The sequence below is a fragment of the Malurus melanocephalus genome, unplaced genomic scaffold, assembly GCF_030028575.1.
Source record: "Malurus melanocephalus ecotype Western Australia unplaced genomic scaffold, MMel_1.1 scaffold_266, whole genome shotgun sequence".
Taxonomy (NCBI): Eukaryota; Metazoa; Chordata; class Aves; order Passeriformes; family Maluridae; genus Malurus; species Malurus melanocephalus.
Genome location: NW_026623498.1, coordinates 235,086 through 253,775, shown reverse-complemented (window position 1 = coordinate 253,775; position 18,690 = coordinate 235,086). Strand labels below are relative to the sequence as shown.

At 52.1% G+C, this 18,690-nt stretch overlaps 1 protein-coding gene across 14 annotated transcripts in view; it reads right to left on the bottom strand.

Annotated features, from left to right (window-relative positions):
• CASZ1 (castor zinc finger 1) overlaps positions 1-18,690 on the bottom strand; it is a 197,511-nt gene that overhangs the window by 44,302 nt on the left and 134,519 nt on the right. For 6 of the 14 annotated variants that reach the window (XM_057375953.1, XM_057375950.1, XM_057375951.1 and 3 more), the window contains one exon: positions 12,854-13,013. The exons of the other annotated variants lie outside the window; for them this stretch is intronic. In XM_057375953.1, the coding sequence (XP_057231936.1) occupies positions 12,854-12,872 (19 nt within the window). In that variant the 5' untranslated portion in view covers positions 12,873-13,013. The remainder of the gene's footprint in view (positions 1-12,853; positions 13,014-18,690) is intronic. 14 annotated transcript variants of the gene reach the window in all.

Sequence of the window (18,690 nt, the reverse complement as noted above, 5' to 3'; positions counted from 1 at the left end):
CCGACTCCACAGTGGGTGCTTGAAGCTGGGCACGGCACAGTCTGCCTCCCCCGAGGGATAATCGGGGCTGTGGAGGGCACACAGTGTGCAGGAACAAAAGGTTCTGCAGCCYGGACACAAACGGACCATCCCAGCCAAGGGGCAAATGCTACAAAGTCTGGCTTTGCAGGGAGAGGACAGAGCCCAAGCCTGGCTTTAGCTTGGGGTCAACGAAAACACACCTTGGGGAGAGGAGAAAAGGTCCCAGCTGGGCAAAGGGGGCATGTGGGGGCTGGATGGACCAGCTGGCATGGGTGGAGGGTAACAGAGGAGCTTTCTGCCATGGGAAGAGGAGGGTGCAGAGTGACCCTGGGGCAGGACAGCTCCTTTTGGGGGCACAGGGACGCTGGCTGGGGAGGGACAGCGCTGTCACTTCAGAGGGCYGGGTACCTCGAACAGATGGAGCTTTCATATTCCTATTGAAGAGTTTTAAGCCCAGCTGAGCAGCTCCGTTCAGGAGGGAGGTCCCAGTGCCAGCTTTCCAGGAGCTGCAAGCTCTCATTCGATTAATTATTAACAGCATTATTTGGGGCGGGGAGGGGGAGGAAAGCAAGGCTGACACACTGCACAGCCCTTTTCTTTTTTAACCACTGTGCTGCAAGCTTGACTGCAGAGAGTCCGGTGTGCCCAGCAGTGCCAGCAGGGCTCGCTGGGTGGGAGGTGAAGATGCCGCACACTGGAGCCTCTTCACCCTTGAGCTGCAGTCCCTTAAAGGGAGCCAAACCTGCACAGAAGGCCACTGGAGCATTGGGAGCGTGTTTCCCAGGAGCAATGCCCCGGTGCTGCCCAGCCAATGCTGGGAGGAGGCTGGGAAGACAGCCCAACACTCAGTCCCTACATGAAAACATTTTCTGTCCAGCATGCAACCCTGTGCATTACCCCAGGCAGGGCCAGGGCAGAACATCCCAGGCACGGCCCWCAATGTCTGAGAGTGGATTTAGTGTGTATTCTCCCCTCTCCAGTTTATCAATAAAACATTTTATTGCTTTCAGCCACGGAAATGACCTTGGATTAGTGGATGCTGTCTGTTCTGGCTGACCTTGGGGAGCTCACAAAGGCTCTTTCCCAACCTCCTGTGGCTGGAAGTGTGGATCCTGTGTGTGTGTGCCAGGAGAGGGGAAAGCCCTGCTGCAGACCTGACAGGCTCCAGCTCAGCACGGGCAGCCAGGAGAAGGAGAATCAAAGATGTGGGAGGAGAAACAAAGTGAGCAGCCAGAGAGTCCTTAGCCAGCGCTGCCGGGAGGGCTCTCCCCACACAGCCCTGCATGACCGGGAGCACAGCCTGGGGACTCTGGTGCCAGAGCACAGGCTGCCCGCAGCCCTCACTGCCTGCCTTCCCCCTGCCCATCACTGCCTGCCTTCCTCCTGCCCATCACGGTATCTACAGACCCACAAGGAGCCACTTCTCTCCCTGTTTTCAGCTCCCAGAGCTCCGTTCAGCCCTGCTCCAAAGGGCCAGACCAGTGCCAGTTCCCGGCAGCGAGCCCATCCTGCTCSCTCTGCTCAGCCTTCTCATGTGCAGAGTTCAGCTGTAATTCCTGCTAACAGTCAGGGGCAATGCTCAGAAATCAGCACAGGGCACTGAGGGACAGGAACGCTGAGAGCAGGGGAAGCCACGGGCTCTGGAGGTGCTGGTGCCCTGTGCTGCCCGCTGCCTCCTGCTTCTCACCTGGACCCTTATCTGCCCCAGTGCTGCTGGTGGAGAGAAGAGCCCACGAACACAGGGAACCTCTCCTTTCTTCAAACAGAAAATAGCCACAGCATCTCTGAACCGCGTGTATTTTCCATGCTGAAGTGTAATTCTGAATGAGGGAATGGGACAGAGAAACTGAGAGGAATCCTCCTCCTGAGGGGAGTGGGCACTGTGAGTGGAGAGCACTGAGTGCTGAGCTGCGAGCCAGGGCCAGCTCCCTGCGTGCCACAGGGCAAAACCCACCAGCCCACCCCACAGGCCACCCCACAGCCCACCCCACAGGCCACCCCACAGCCCACCCCACAGGCCACCCCACAGGCCACCCTGGCTGCCCTCCCCATCAACACAGCCCCCTGTGCAGCCACGTCCTCCCCAGTGTCCCCTGGGCACAGCAGTCCCCATCCCCTCCTGCAAACATTTTCCAAAGCTGTGCCCCGCACCAGAGCCCTCCCCAGTGCCCCCAGCCCCACGTGCCCCACTCCTCCAGTCGCGTCCTCCTCAAGAGCGAGCCCTAAAGTGTTAACGGCGATTGGTGAAATGGCACAGCAGATTGCTACAATAAATAATTTACTGATATTTATAAATATTCAAATCAGCAAGCTTCAGAAATTGAAAGGGGGGACTGAGTTGACAGGGAGGAGGGATGTTTAGGGAGGGGAGGGGGGGTCTGACATTAATTCCCAGGCTCTCCAAATTCACTTGAGAACTGTTTCTCATTTCTAACAAATATTAAATCTTTTGGTGTCAAGCCTCCAAAAATAAAATATCAAAGAGAAAGTCACCACCCCCTTGGTGGCCGATGCCTTGTCWGCCAGTGACTCTGGGCTCTGGGTGGCCCTGTGCTCTCAAACAGCCACTCATGGGGGCAACCACGGCAGCTGCAGTGGCCAGTGCCTGGGCAAGGGCATAAACCACACCTGCAACACAGCCCACCACCCACCGACCACCACAGACAGCAACTCCCATTACTGTCATCTACAGGACCTTGCCTTCACCTTCCAGGAGATTTTCTAAACACCACCGGACAGGGCTGAATGTTGGTGCAATGGAGTCGGGACTCCCCACTCCACTGGGAAACGTGGATTTGTGACAGGAACTGAACAGGAGTCAGACCTTCTGACTCTGACTCCTTGCCTCTGGAAGGGAATTTGGTTTTGGTGATTTAAAATGGGATTAAGAGCCAGAAATGCTGGCTTCCAGCCCTATTTCCAATCACAGTGTAACCGTTTGTTTCCCCAGCRTTCTGTGCCTYAGTTTCYCCACGCAGGAGAGGGAAAATGAGGATGACTWCCCAGCAGTGAGCCTTACTCAGTGCTCTGGAGTGTCTGTATCAGCTCTCTGTCGCTGTGCTGGATTGTTACAGAGTCTTTTCCACCTCTGAGCATCCTACTGACCCCTCAGATGGCCAAGGAAGATGATCCCATGTCTTCCCCTGGACCACCCCATTGATAACACAAGGCTTCAGCATGGGGTGAACTTCCCCTAGATGAGTAATGGCTTTTCTAATGCACGGGCAGGCTGTCAGCTTCCCTACTCCCAGTGTTTTATGGGTTTAACTGAACGGCTCTGAACTCCCTGGTAAGAAATAAAGTTATCCCTCAGCGTCCCTTCTAAACATTTCACTCAGTGCAAACGGTGTTTAAGAAAAATGAGGACATATTTCTTCTTAAGGATGCAGTATCCCCCTTCAGAGGCCTAATTTATGCCATATATCACTGGCCAGGGAGAGAAAGGCAGTGCAGACCTCACACCAGGAGTGAGCTGGCCCTAGCACAGCCACTCCTGCTGCAATGGTGCAATGGGCTGCAACTCAGAAAGTGCTCCAGATCCGCAGAGTCCCCACTGGAGAGCTGAGCCTGGCTGGCAGGGAGCAGAGCTGGACAGAGCTGAGRACACTCAGCACTGAGCATCCCCCCACTGTCCCCTCCTCACCTGCAGCCCAGCCCACCTGGGGACCTTCTCCCCTCCGTGGCTGAACGGTGACAGCCTCTCCTGGCCCTGTGCCACCCCAGGAGCTGCTTTATCTGACACCCCATGAGCTGCTCTGACCCTGTGCCACCCCATGGCTCCTCTGTCTCACACCCCATGGGCTGCTCTGACCCTCACACCCCACAGGCTCTCTCTCACACCCCATGGGCTGCTCTGACCCTCACACCCCACAGGCTCTCTCTCTCACACCCCACAGGCTCTCTCTCACACATCCCATGGGCTATTCTGACCCTCACACCCCACAGCTGCTCTCTCTCACACCCCACAGTTGCTCTGACCCTCCTGTCTCACCTGCTCCTGACCTGCTCCGCTCCGCTCCACCAGCTCTCACAGGCATTTGGCACAGATGGTGGGGAAAGTGCCTCAACTTTGAGCGAGGATAGGACTAATCCTTGTTCACAGCTCTTTAGTAACGCACGTCTGAACCTTTTCCTAGGCAGATCTCAAAAATTATCCCAAATGTGCTTTGATCTTGTCTACCCCCAGTTTTCTCACTGGGAAAAGTACCAAGGCTCTGCTTCTCACCTGAGTGCSGAGGCAAAGCTCCTCATCACTGCCCTTCCCTCTGCCCTGCTCTGCACTCATGTGCCCTGGAATCTCCAAAGCACAAGAAAAACATCACCTTTCTGCACGTAAGTAACACAGGAAGCTTCTACAACTAACAAAAGGAGTCGAGTGTAAAGAAGAGGGAAAAAAGGGGGAACAGAGTCAGGGGTTCTGATTCTGCTCCCTGCTCTGCTACTGCTGCTTCTCTTTGGGCCAAGGACACCACGCCGGCCCCCTCTCTGCCCGGGCTCCCCTTCATGGGTCACCACTGGCAAAGGATTGCTTGCCCAGCCCTYAGTGAGCCCAGAGCCTTTGCCATGTTAGGTACTATTGCAAATCAAGTAACAGCAGAGGAAAAGCACTGATAGAGGACAGACTGAAGCTCAAACGTCCTTTGTGTCCTGCAGCAAACTTCCTAGTTCATTTGTCAATGCAGATCTTTGATAAGACATTTCAACAGTTTTCTCCTCATGAAAACCTGCTCTCAGTGCTCCAGCCCCAAACAGTGAGTGGGGTCTTGGGCTCCCCAGACTGAGCAGTGGCTCCCTGGGAGCTTTCTGTCCTTACCACCGTTCTTTCAGATAACATAAAGCCAAGAGGATCAGCTTTTCTGATCCAGTTTATGTTCCTTGCCTTATTTATTTATTAATTTTTTAGTCCTCTTAAAAGGTTTACTATCCAGAGGAGCATAGGTAGCCTCACTCAGCCTAAGTAACACTGTAAATCAAGCAGAACTGTAACATCTACATCACAATCCTGCCATCAATCTCCCCCAGGTTGTGAAGAAAACCAAAGGGAAAGACGCAAAAGGGAGMGTGAAGAGTAATAGCTCATCACCTTCAGCTCCCTGCAGGCTGCTGTGGCCCCAGGAAAACTCCCTGTGAAGACAGACGTTGTCGGGGAACTGAATGCAAACACAGAGCCCAACTTCACCTCTCCCCAGCACAGAAACACAGCTGGAGTGCAGTGCCAGATGTGGACACAGAGATAGAAGGAAGGGGTGCTGGAAATGGGGCTGGGAAAGCCTCTGGAACCTGRACTGCCACCCCATGTGAGAGCCAAGGTGAGACCAAGACATGAGCTCCTGGAAACAGTGCACAGACCCCTCTGTAAATGCTGGGAAGGGGTGCAGGGAAACTCGGAGCGAGATCAAGAGTGAACCAGACTTAGCTGCAAATACCTGACACTGGGGTAATTAGAAGGGCCAGGGATGGATTTTACAGAGAGCCCTMACCAAAAGCACAGGCTAAGTGAGCCAGCTCCTAAAATAGGGTCCCTCTGACCCTTTTGGTAGTTGGTTGGCAGTTTAAGAGCAATTTGCAATCCCTTTCAGCACTATTACCCTCAACAAAGAATGCAGACTGCTAATTAACTGCAGTGGGAAGTCGGGAGCTAAGTASGAGTTGCGAGTGTGAATGCTTGTTGCACCACTAAGAAATGCAGGGCCAGAGAAAGTTCATTATTGTGGTMTTTCGAGGTTCTGCAAAGTAAATCAGTGTGTGAGCCCGCAGGAGGTGAGCACAACCGCAGCAAGGGCTGCACACAGAGCAAACCTGAGCATCTCAGCCTTGCAGGGCATCCTCTCACAGCCCCTGGCACTGCCTGAGCTGGGTGAGAGCAGGGCACTAGTCTGGGCTGGGTGTGCAGTGCCTTTAAAGGTCTCTGTGATCCCCAGGTGGAGCTGGGACTCTTTTGTGAATACACCCCTTACACACAGCAGTGAGAGCTTAGGGGCTCTGGAACCCCTGGAGACATCTGGGACCTGCAAATGTTGTGCAGCGTGGTGAGGAGAAATGCTTCCATTCTGTTTGTGTGGAAAAGGCTCACGAGCAGGCCAGAGAAGAACGAGCTCTGGCGTGAAAGCAGTGGGTCATCAGTGAGTTGTTAACTCAGCAGTGCTGTCAGAKCAGCACGGAGAGCAACCCCATGGCTGGGCCACGTGGGCACTCACCCCGCTCTCGCCAGGGCTCACACCACTCTAATTCCCGTCTTGCCTTTTGCTGCTCTTCCTTCTGGTCATTAGGGCTCATCTTCTTATCCGCCATGTCCTCGTGAGCCCATCCATGTGCTATCACTGCAAACGCCCATCCATGGGCACACACACGTGTGTGGAAACGTGCAGGGTCACTATCACACGGCCCTGCACACCAACACACACAATGCACATGCTAACACGCACCAGCCTGGGTAGCTGGGACTGTACACATGTCACATCTGCWCACACACACGCATGTGCACACGCAGCACACAGCTCTGCACAGCCTTGCACACGCAGCCAGAACCCACAATGCACACACCAGCACCCACACCAGCACAGAGCACACAGCACAGGACACACCAGCACCCACACACACGAGCACCCACACACCAGTACCCGCACACCCAGCCAGCACACACAGCCATCGCTGCAGCAGAGCACCCGTGTGCACTCACACCACGCACACTCGCAGCACGAGCCCGCACACCAGAAGCAGTTTATTCTGCAGCCTGGAGTGAGAACACAGTTCTGGAGCCTGCAGCCAGACTCACAGCAGGGACACACACGCTCCCTTGTCCCACCAAAGGACCCCTCTGTGCCCCCAGCCCGTCTGCACCTCACTCCTTCACAAACAGAGCAGGGGCAGCGTCTCCCTGGAGCGGACGTCCCGGCGCAGTGTGCGCTGGGCAGGGGATCTCTCCCTCTCCCCCTCTCTTCCACTCGCATCTTTTCATGAACTCTATTTCTCTTTCCTTTCTGAAAACAACTGAGCTGTAAATACTGTTTAACCTTCTTCCCCCCTTCCCCCCTCCTCTCCGCACTATAAAAACACAAATATGCCATAACTCAGCTGGCTCAGCCGCCGCGCCTCCAACATGCCCTGCTCCAGGCCTCTCAGGAAGGTCATAACAAACGACTTTCCGATTCAGTGCTCCTGAAATAATTTTGTGTATTAAAACCTGAATCTGCACTTTCTGGACCGAAAGCCTCTCTTAATTATGGCAAGCGTCCTTGGGATGGACAGTGATCCTTCACTAGAGCACTGCTAACCAAGCGGAGAGGCAGCGGCTCTGCTCCCACCACCTCCTCCCGCTGCCCCCTCCCAGCACCACCCACCCCACGGCCCCCCTTGCTCCCCAGCCCCCCCGCCTTCCCTTTGCCCAATCTGTTTTCAAAGTGTGTCTGTCCTTTATTAAATTGTTTTCTTTTCCACATTATCAGTTGCCATGGAGACCTCATCTCTCGGATTATTTGAATTTCATTATATCTATTGATTTGGGAGCATTTCATCTTTTTTATTGTTTTTCTGTCAATTTTCAAAACGAATAACCATCTAATTTGCGTCAGTGCTGATTATGTTTGTCCCTCAATAGAGGTCGGCAGCTGCGTCGGGGAAACAAATCAATGGGAAACCATCATAAACCTCCCCAGTACAATCTCCAGGATATGTGGGTGACATTCCACGCCTGTGAGAAACACTCATCATATCCAAACTTCTTTCTTTTCTTTTTTCTTCTCCCCTTCTTTTTTCTTTTTTTCCCCCCTCATAGCTAGCTCTGCTGATCAGTGGTGGGTACCATTTAAAATCATATTTATTTTACCCACGGACATGTACATTTTTGGGCACATCACATTTTCAGACAGGGAGGGGACAAGGGTAAGAGAAGTGGGAAGGAATATTTTTTTTTGTAGGAAAGAATGGAAGAAAAGAATGACGAGGGAAAGAAAAAGAGGAAAAGTGTATGGGGATTGAAAATTGCTTACTATGTTTTTTTTTTAAATAATTTATGCAATTTTAAGCATTTATGTATAAATTTTTTAATAAGCCACCCTGGAGCAAAATAGCCATTAACATCCCAACGTCCTTCTGTCCAATGGGCTCTTGTGCCGGATCAATTTCCGAGAGTACTTTCCTTTTTTTTTATGACATGATAAAATGCTTTTAAAGCAACTTACACAAATATGGAAATTTTTTCCCCTCCTCTTTTTTCCCTCTCTCTCCCCTTTTTTTTTTTTATAACAGCCTCTACTTATTCACCAGGGAGAGCGAGTGAGTGAGAGTGCGTGTGTGTGCTGGGGAGGGCAGTTGGCAGAAGGATAGACCCAGCCCTAACTGGAACGGACCTGCCTGTCCTTCTAACAAGGGCATAAACTTTCATTAGCGATGCACACAGTCAAAGGCAATTTAGGGAAACGCGCTGTACAGAAAAGGAAAACCTCAGCGTTTTCACTCAGTGGCTCCTTGGCTCCGTTCAGGGGGCTCTATCCTTGAGCTCTGCCTGCGCTCTCCACCAAAGTGACCCCAGTGGCCACGGGGGAGGCAGAGGSAGCAGAAGGAGCTGGGGCTGCTCTGGGGMTGCAAACACCCGGCCAAGGCAGAGCCTGCCCGCCCCGAGCTGCACMGGGGAGCCAGTCAATATTAATGTCTTGCTGGAGCACACTGGTACTGCAAGGGGCCCAGAGCTATCTGCTGCTCTGCCCACTGCCCAGCTTCACCCTCCGAGGGGCTAGTCCTCGCCACAGGTCTCTATTTTGGGCTTCTGCACACTGACAGGGAGCTTGCAGCCACTCCATGCCCTTTGGGGCATTGGTTACAAGCTGTCCCTGTCCAGACCAGACAGATGTGTCGCTGCCAGTCCTGTTTCCACAGGGTATACACACTAGCTATTTTTGCAGCTGGGACATGTTCAGCCTCACACAGGAACCCGGAAAATACCATTCCTAAAGGGATGGCTCCTGCTGCTGGCCCCAAGAGCAGGCACAGCTCTGCGGAGGATGGACACCAGAGGACAGCTGGAGGGAGAGCAGCCCARCTTGAGGGGATCAGTGGGGTCTGAAACCATGACTACGTGTTGGATATGAAACAAAACTCTATCTCCAGCTAGCACGGCCTTGGCCCTTTGGCTTTGGGGTTGAAGTTTATGCACCCCAAGYCAGCTATCCATTATACATGCCCAAGCATGGGAATCCCCTATGCATGTTCTTATTTACTTCAACATAAAGCCCTGATACCAGTTTTTGTACAAGAGCAGATTTCTTTACCTTTTTGTACGACRTCCATCTAGAGATAATCCAGAGCTATGAATTTAATCCCACTGACAGCAGGTTTGTACATCACTGGTACCTTACACAGACCTGCAGTGCTGCCTGGCACAGGGCTGGGCACACACCTGCCCCATCTGCCATGTTTGTGGGCATTTGAACTAAACCAGAGGGTAAAAAATAAAATATTAAAAAAAAAAAAAATGAAAATCCAGGGCAGCCAATGCTCAGCTGGAAAAACACAAAGTGCCGAGAACAGCAAACCCAATCAATAACAATCACAGCCCCGGCAGCGGGCGAGGAAAGCGTGAACTGTTTTGGCCTGCTCCCTGCATGCTCACCCACTTGGGAAAACACACRCCCCAGAGGCCCATGATTTCATCCCTCCTGCTCCACCCTATGCTCACCCTCACCAAAAAGCTTTTGGAGTGCAAGTCCCCCAGGCTCTTTGTTCTGACCAGAAAGTTAGCAAAGAGGAGAGATGGGTCCTGCAAAAAGGAWCTGGACTCGTGCAATGAGCTGGTGCCTGAGGAAGATTCCTTCTTCCAGCAAAGTGCTCCTTACATCCCACACCCTCTAATGTCCCCTCATTTCCAAAGTTTTGTCCTTTGTGCCCCGCTTCCCACTCAAGTTCCCAACACCATTCCACCTTTCTCCTTCCCAGCATCTCCTGCCAAAGCTCTCGTATCCCAGTCCACACCTCCACACCCTCCTCACACCTCCCTCCCCTCATTCCCTTCCCAACAGCCAGGTCTGCAGAAAAAGCTGCCCAGAGAATGAGCACTGCCMGGGACCACTGACCAGCCCAGGGAGGGGGAACATGGAATTCTGTCAGGAAAAACATGGGAGCCCTCCCTTCTTCTGGTCTCGCATCACTCTTCATTCAGGCTGTACAGATTTGGGGGATTTCACCGTATCAGCAGAGGTCAGCAGGAGTTGAAGGTTTTCAGATCATATATATCACTCTATATGGTCTTGTCTATAGCGAGTGCTAAATATAGCCAAGCCAAACCTGGAGGTGACTTCAGTGCTGTGGTGCAGGGACAGAGCCACTGCTCAGGCACCCTCTGCTGCCTCAAAGCAAMGCAGATGTCACAAGTCACAGTCCAAAATCAAGGACACCCGGGAATCCTCTGTTCTCCCCCTGCCAAGAGTGTGAGCCAGGTTCCCTCCCTTTCCCTCTCTCGGGTCTCCATGGTTCCTCATTTTGAGGAGTCAGAATGAGGAATCATTCTTGCTTCAAGGTCCATTTTTTAATGGGATATTGGACCCTCCTATCTATGACAGGCCAGTATCTGTTTCAGCACAGCTACTTAAAAACTTAACCATGGAAGAAGCTCTGCACAGAAGGGTAAAGTCTCTTGTGTGGGTCAGAATAATTAGACTGAGCTCGAACTGGCTTTAGGCATCTGCTGCTGTCTCTGAGCAAAATCAAGCCATGCTGCTTCCATCAGCATCTCTCCACTGCTGGCCTCACCCCGCAGAACCAAAGGGATCACACTGCCTTGTATARGGCATCTCTGGGAACAAGACTTGCCTCAACTGAAGCCATAAAGCCTCCTTATCCAGATATCATTAAAGCCAAGAGAAAAGAGGCCAGACAGAGAGATTGAGATGAGCCATTTCCCCAACAAACTTGCTTCCCTTTTTCAATCGCGCCTTTCTTTTTTTTTYCCCTTTAACTGTCATTAAAATAACAAGTTTCTGTTACAGTCTAAACATTCCCACATTGTATAAAGGGTTATGTTACACTAGAGTCACTGCCGGGCCCAGTGTTTGCACAGAAACCTCACTGCAGGTCCCCCCTCCTGACGAAGTGACTTATTAAAGTTTAAACAGTAATTAACAGAACAATAAAAATAAAGGGATGTTTGGGGAGTCGTAGTGCACACAGGGTTTTTGGCAGTGCCAGCACTTTTCAGTGCCCTGCGCTGGCAGAAAAAACGGCTGTAAAACCAGTGGGAGAGAGAGATGTTGTGCTGGAAGGCAGGAAGGGGCTGCAGCGAGGCTGAGGTACAATCCCAGCCCCACCACGAGGGTGTGGAGAGCAGCAGGATGCAATGGAAGGGTTTGGGGGACTGGGGGAAGGCTGCCAAARGGTCACCTGGCCCGAGGCTGATCAGATTTGGTGGTCGCCACCAACCCTGTCCTCAGTCTGCACATCAGACAGCACCAAGAACCTCCACTGCCTCTTCTCCCACCCTGCTGAATGGCTTGGGCAAACCCCTAAAATCTCCAGTTGGGGAATTGTGTCTCAGAAGCCAGAGTTGGGTTTTGGGAAAGCAGCTCCTTTATTTTAAAGGAGTAGYAGAGAGGAAAGAGCAACCACGGAGCAAAGCTCTGACAAAAATCTTGCAACAGAAAGACCTTTTACAGGAGACCCCAAGAGCAAACCCCTTGCTTGGGAACTTTAAACACCAAGATGATGKCCTGTAGGGACCGATCCTGCCCTGGCTCTGTGCAGGTGTGAGCTGAAGATCCAACAGYACAGTAATAGTTCTGGGGTCAGTAGTTCTGGGGTCATTCCCTCCTGAAACGCAGCCAGAGCCAAGATCACAGGGTCAATCCCTGAGTCTTGCCAGAGCCAGAACCTCCCCAACCCATGTGAGGTTGGCGATTCAGAGTTTCCTTCAGAGGAGAGAACTTGCTTTTGCTCTGTTTTGTTCCCATACGCAGCACCTTGACTTGCCCAGGATGAGGGGTAGAGCACGTGGGCAGTTTAAGGTTGTCAGCCCTCCCTGTTACCCAACATGCAGCAATGCAGGAAGATCTCATCTGAAGATATTTTTGGTGCCTATTGTAGCTATTCTCAAATGTTTGCCTCAGTAGCTCACAGTGCTAGCTGGCTCCAGCCCTGATGTGTGACTCAGTACACACAGCATTGTGCAGTCCCATGTTTGCTAAATCTCTTMCAGTACAACTGCTCAGTTTGCAAATAAAAGGACAACTCTGTGAGGGTGTATCTCCTGTGCAGAGGGAACTCAGGGAATGCTGCCTTGAGCCTCTCCCAAATCCAGGATTGGCTCCTGCCGTGTCTGAGGAGCATCACAGCTCTGTCCTGCTCTGGGCACTGCCCCACTGCCGTGAGGACACACAGGGACATGGACAGGCACCATTGCTCCCAGTCAGCCCACAGCCTTCCTTCCCTCTGCTGGGGTGAAGAAGGAAACCTCCAGACAGCACCAAGACATCTCCAGACACTCAGCCCCGTGCCTCAGCTGCTCCCTTCCTCACTTGCTGAGCTTGATGCCTCTCTGACTGATCTTATGCTCATGTCACTCTGCTCAGCTCAGGAGAATCATTTCCCAGCTGACACYACATCAGTGACAAAAGGGAGCTTACGCCTTTCCACTGCCACTCACACTGAACTGAGAGAAAAAGAAATGCCACCCAAATCTGAAATTCTCATCCCATTCTCCCAACTATGGGATGTTTCTCAGCTCTGGCTGTGCTGGAGTTGGGATCTCCAGCAGTGAGAGCGGCAGTGCCTGAGAGGGGAGAGGTGTTGAACAGCTACAAGCAGGTGCAAACAGAACAACAGAAGGTGCCCCCAGGTCAGCACTCACGTGCATTTTCCTCGGCCATGTCTGAGGAGACTTGGAGTCAGAACAGAGCACAGCTTTGCATGGGGGTCTCAAACATGTTCACAATGCAGAAAGACTGTCCTGTGCACTTCCTTTTCCAACACGTCGTTCAGGATGTCTCTACAGCAATGCCAGTAACTGCCTGTAGGGAATTTTATGTTAGAAGATTATCTAATGCACTCTTAATCATCTGGTCTTGCGATCTAGAGTGGGAAATCAGAGCAGCCAGCATGGTGTGACCCTTCCTCCAGACACCACCGAGCTCAGATACCATTATCAGTGTAGCTGGTCCATGTCCCAGAACTTAAGCTCTCTTTTGGTTGGTTAACAGGCCATGAAATTATTTAGACTATTCTTCATGTTACATTCTGTTATATTTGTAATTAACACAGAAGATCAGCAGTGCCACATTCTGTATTTTGCTGAATACAGGGGAGACAGTGCTTAGAAGCACTTAGTCTCAACCTAACTCTGTCCTGTTAGGTTTAAGGGGAAGCCAACTCTTCAACCTGTCCCACAAGGGAAGGGCTGGGTACTGTCAGAGACCTTAACCCCCATATGTTTGAAATATGATATGGAAACCAGCACCCTAAAATCTGGTCTTACCTCATTTTTTCAGAAGGGACTTTTAAACAAAAGAAAACAGTCTGCCAGCACACTCAGTGTTCGGCGCCATCTTCAATCAGGGAAGCCTAATTATACCCATTATACTGATGAGGAAGCACTGGCACAAAGCTGTGTATTCACATGGCTACAGATACAAAGCAAATCAGTGGCAAAGCTGGAATTAAAGCCGGGAATGATGGTGATGAGCTCATCACCCACCTCAGCACAGCCCCATGCGGCTGCTCATGCCCAGTCCCACCCACGTCCTGCAGGGTACAGGGCTGCTGAGGAGCCCTCCACACCTCTGCTCAACAGCTCAAAGTTTCAGTCTCCATGCTGAGATTGTCTGAGATGCTCTGGGACATTCAGGGGCTGCTCACATCAGCTGGCCCACAAGGACCAGTCACTCAGCTCCGTGCATGGGGACATCAGCCAGAGCATGAGGTCTGAGCAGCTAAGAGACCCTCTGACCACAGAGACCAGGCAGGAATGAATCATCTGCTTCCCCTGAAGCAGTTTAATCAACTTCCCTGCATGTGGATCCTTGCAGCAGGTCCAGCCTGAGCCATCTAYGTATTAATGGTTCCCTGGGAGGTGAAGCCCAGAGATTTTCCTTGGCACCAGGTCCAGCACTCGCCCTGCACTCTCCCTGCCAGGTGCTGGGTGCTCTGGTCTAAGAAAGGCTGCAGAATCTCATGGGACTGAGAGTCATCACATAAACARTACAGTAGGAGCATGGGCTGTAATTGTAAAAGCACCAGAGGTCTTGGCACCAGAGTCTGCCTCAGCAAAGGTCTCTATATGGAGACTCAAAACAAAAGTAAGCCCGAACTTTCTTGGATCTTAGTGAACAATAATAAATAATAAATAACAGCCCTAAGAGCCAAGCTAGCAAGGCAGATGTGAGGCACCAGGTGATGTGAGGCACCAGGCACCATCCCTACAGCAGTTGCCCTCCCTCCCCAGTTTCCAGCACACTGAGCTCAGGTCACTGGGYTCTTGCAGATTTAGGTCCAGGGGGAAGTTTCCGATTTCTGTCAGGATTGTGCACCCCACCCACCCAGTCAGATGTGCAGGAGCTGCAGCCTTTGCATGTCCCTGCACTGGGATATTCACCTGCTAAGACTCCAACTCATGCCCAGCTCCTTCTGACTGCAGATCTCTCTTTAAGTGCTGAAGGCAAAAAGAAGCAGATGGAGCTGAGCAAGGGAATCCAGGTAGGTGTGAGTCCGGAGAAGCCTCTCCCCAGCATCTTTACAGTCTGGACTCAAAGTCCCCCACCTGTTCTGAGCAAGCTGAGCTCCCAGAGGACACCAGGAGAACTGTTTGGCAGGGACATGGGCTGAAACAAAGGGCCTAATTTAAGTATTTTTATAACTTGGTGCTTGTGACAGTGGGTTTAGCAGTTGCTAGCCATCTGGAATAAAGAATTACAGCCACCTCCCCTAATCCTATATTGCCTAAACCCTAAAGCTGGTTATGGTGCAAGGATGAGGCAGCAGGTTGAGAGGAGGCAGCGATGGGAAGGTGGGGGTGGAGAAGAGACTGCAGGAAAATTGTCAAACTTATTTCTTTTTCCTACAAGGTGCTGGGTGGCCCCAGATATGTCAGAAGTATTTTTGCTAGGAATCGAGAGAAGACAGAATGAACAAAAACAGGGGAGTGGGGAGACAAGGAGTCCTCCATGACCACACAGTCGCATGCACCACACACACACACACACACACAGAGGCTTACTGGTCTGCGCAGGGCTGTCAGGTAAATTAGATCTGAAAGCTGACAATTTCTGACCATATTTCCTTGATTATTTCAAACAAATGCACACCAGCCGCTGTAAGGAGATTAAAGTGACATAAACGTCCCGAGTGGGAGGAGGGAGGGCAGAGAATTCAGGTCACCCCCATCCGTCCCCCATTTGACAGCCGCTATATCGCTATCCAATCCAATAAAAAAATCCCCCCCTTTTGCTTTAATTAATTTTACAGCTAGCTTGCTTAATTACTTTCAATCAAAATCCTCCTGCCATCGCAAAATTAGAGATGGTTGAGCTCCATTAGCCTAAATTCTTCATTTCCATATAGAAAGAGGCTCCCTCAGAGAAGCCAACAGGGCTCTCTCCGACTGAAGCTGCCATCGGACAGACGTCTGTCCCTCTGTCTGTCTTCAGTGCCTTGGGAGAAGGAAGAGCGGGAGGACACAGCCTTGCTCCCACCTTCCCATTCTATRGAGCATCTCCTTGAGAGCCCTGGACAGAGACAGCTCTCTGCTCCCAGCAAACACCACAAGAGGTGAGGACAGCCTTGCCCTACCAGCGCCTCTACGGCCGTGCTGGAATGAGCTTTTCCATGGAAAAGCTTTTCCATGGCTGTGTGAGTCCCCTCTGCTCTGCTCCCAGCGCTGGGGATGGGATCTGCAAAGGACTCTGCTCTCACTGGGGCTGCTTTGAGCACTGCCACTGCCACCCCACTCAGGCATGCAGACATCACTGACTCGAGGTGGTCTCTGKGGACKCATGGAAAGGACATYGAGGGGACACAGGGACAGAYCATCTTTCATCTCCCTGCTGTGGGTTTGGTACCTTTCTTCAGAGCATCTGGCACTGTGGGCCACAGACCCGTGACATTTTTGCAGCTGCTGTAGGCATCTTTARCACCTCTCTCCTGCAAACAAATCCTGAACTGTTCCATTGTGTGCACAGTGGAACCTCCTCTGAAGGGTATGGAGGGGCAGCAAATAAACCAAACAGCATTGCAGAGACAAAAACCCTGAGTGCGTGGAGAGGATGGATGCAGGAGGAAACCCTGGAAGGAGCTGGATACTCTGGGAGCAGAGGAGAAACATCTCCTCTCAAAGGACCGCAGGAACTGGAATTATCCAGMCCATTCCATGCTTTCCTCCCATTTTCTCCCATTTCCTAAGGTCTTCTCCTTCTCCTGTCCCCAAACTCATTTCAGAGCAATGGTTCTAGTGGAATTTTACACACASTCAGTGCTCTGTGCAGGTGCTGAGSCCTGGGAGCAGCCCGTGGAGCTTGGTCCCTGCTCTCTCCTGCTGCCACTGCCCAGGCCACACACACACCCAGCCTGGAGCTGCAGGAAGGTCACAGCAGCACTGCAGACTCTGCACCCTCCCACCCTTCAGAAAGCTCAGGGGCATTCACAGGCACCAGARGCTCAATCCCCTCCCACCCAGCTCCAGGTAGGACAGGTCAAACCCTTCTTCTTTAGAACAAAAYGAAGAAGAGACAAACACAGACCTATTTTGTTTATAAGCTTAAAACTGAATYCAGTGGCGCATCTATCTGGGGATTTTAGATTAAATGGTTTAAGAAACTCAAATAGGCTTTTTAATCCGGTCAAATAAAAAGAGCCCCAAAGAAGCAAAGAATTCACCCTGCTGAGCCTCATGCCTGTGCAGACAGCCAGGCATGAACGGCCTTCTTGCTCTCTGCCACTCATCCCCACCCTGGCATGGGACACAATGTATTTGCCAAAATGTGGAAGCTTAGGGTACAGCCTGTCCAGGACTTGTGCAGAATTCACTTTCCCATGGACGAYCCACTTCTATCACCCTGTGCAACACCCTCTTCATCCTTTCTGTGTCCTTCTGTGCTGTTCAGCTGGGCCCTTCCCCCTAACACCCAGCAACGCAAACGCAGTGCCAGCCCTGGTTACATCAGCAGCCCCAGCCAAAAGCAGTCCCAGAGATGACCCCAAAACCCCAAATCCCCATTCAATACACACAATTTCAATACAGGTACTGTTTTTCATACAAAYTACACTCCTGAATGCTTCACAAGAGAAGACAAGGAGCCATGAGAGGCAGGGGGATCAGCATGGTCTACCAAGGGACACGGCAGACGGACAATCAGCCCAGGTCGGATGGATGGACACCAATCCTGAACAGACTGGGGCAGTGAGATGAACTTCTGGAGCTGAATCCTGACAGAAACCAAGATGCAAAGGGGCTTTATTCTCTGATGGATGACTACCTCTCCATGCCTTCCAGCCTCCAGTAGCACATCTCACCAAGTTCCCAAGAGAAATGGTCTCCTCTCCTCTACTGCTGCTGTTCCACTCCGGAAATGCTCAGAACCAGCCTTCCCCTGAACATGCTCTGCAATAAAATTCCCGACTTGTGTCTCGCCTGCTCCAATGCTCAGAGCAGCTGGGACAATAGAACAGAGAGGCCCTAAATCCACCAGACTCACCCTAAATAGCAATGGCCCATAATTTTGCCTGACATTCAGGAGCTTGTTATTCTTTCCCCTCGTCGCCTGGCTGGAGCTGTTCAGACCCATCAGTGTTATTCTATGCATTAAATGGGAAAAAAAACAACTCAACAGCCCAGAGAGTTTCCAAGCCTGCCCAGTGAGGGCTGAAGGGGCAGCATCCATAGCTGAGCTGGCGGTGGGAGAACAGGAGGAATCAATGCCTCAAACCCAGACCCACTCGCTCTGCAGGGGAACAGCACCAGTGGGTCCTGCAGAGACTCCAGCAGAAACACAGAGCCTTTTCTCTGCTTCCACCCCTACCAAGGAGACTGTAATCTCTCCCAGCTCCTCCATCTTCCACCGGGTGCCTGGGRAGGCTGCTGCCCACCCCTCCTCACCACCTGGCAGTGGGGAGCTTGAACCAGAACACTTTGGGGTTTGGGTTTTCAGATTTTTTTTTTTTTTCCCCAGGCTGGCTCCAGCTGATTAAGGACCTGCAACAGGATGTAGGGATTACAGCAAAACCTGGCTGCAGATCAGCTGGGGCACAGAGCCAAAGGAGAGAGCGAGGATTGCCCCCAGCCTGGCTGCCAAAGCGGCACTGGTCCTGTTGGGAATGGCTGTGAGGGCTGCAGCCCTGCTGGAACATGGCCCTGCCCGGGAATGGCTGTGAGGGCTGCAGCTCTGAGGGAATGGCTGTGAGGGCTGCAGCCCTGACGGAACATGGCCCTGCCTGGGAATGGCTGTGAGGGCTGCAGCTCTGCTGGAACATGGCCCTGCCCGGGAATGGCTGTGAGGGCTGCAGCCCTGCTGGAACATGGCCCTGCCCGGGAATGGCTGTGAGGGCTGCAGCTCTGCAGGGAATGCCTCTGAGGGCTGCAGCTCTGAGGGAATGGCTGTGAGGGTTGCAGCTCTGGGGGAATGGCTGTGAGGGCTGCAGCTCTGTGGGGAATGGCTGTGAGGGCTGCAGCTCTGTGGGAATGGCTGTGAGGGCTGCAGC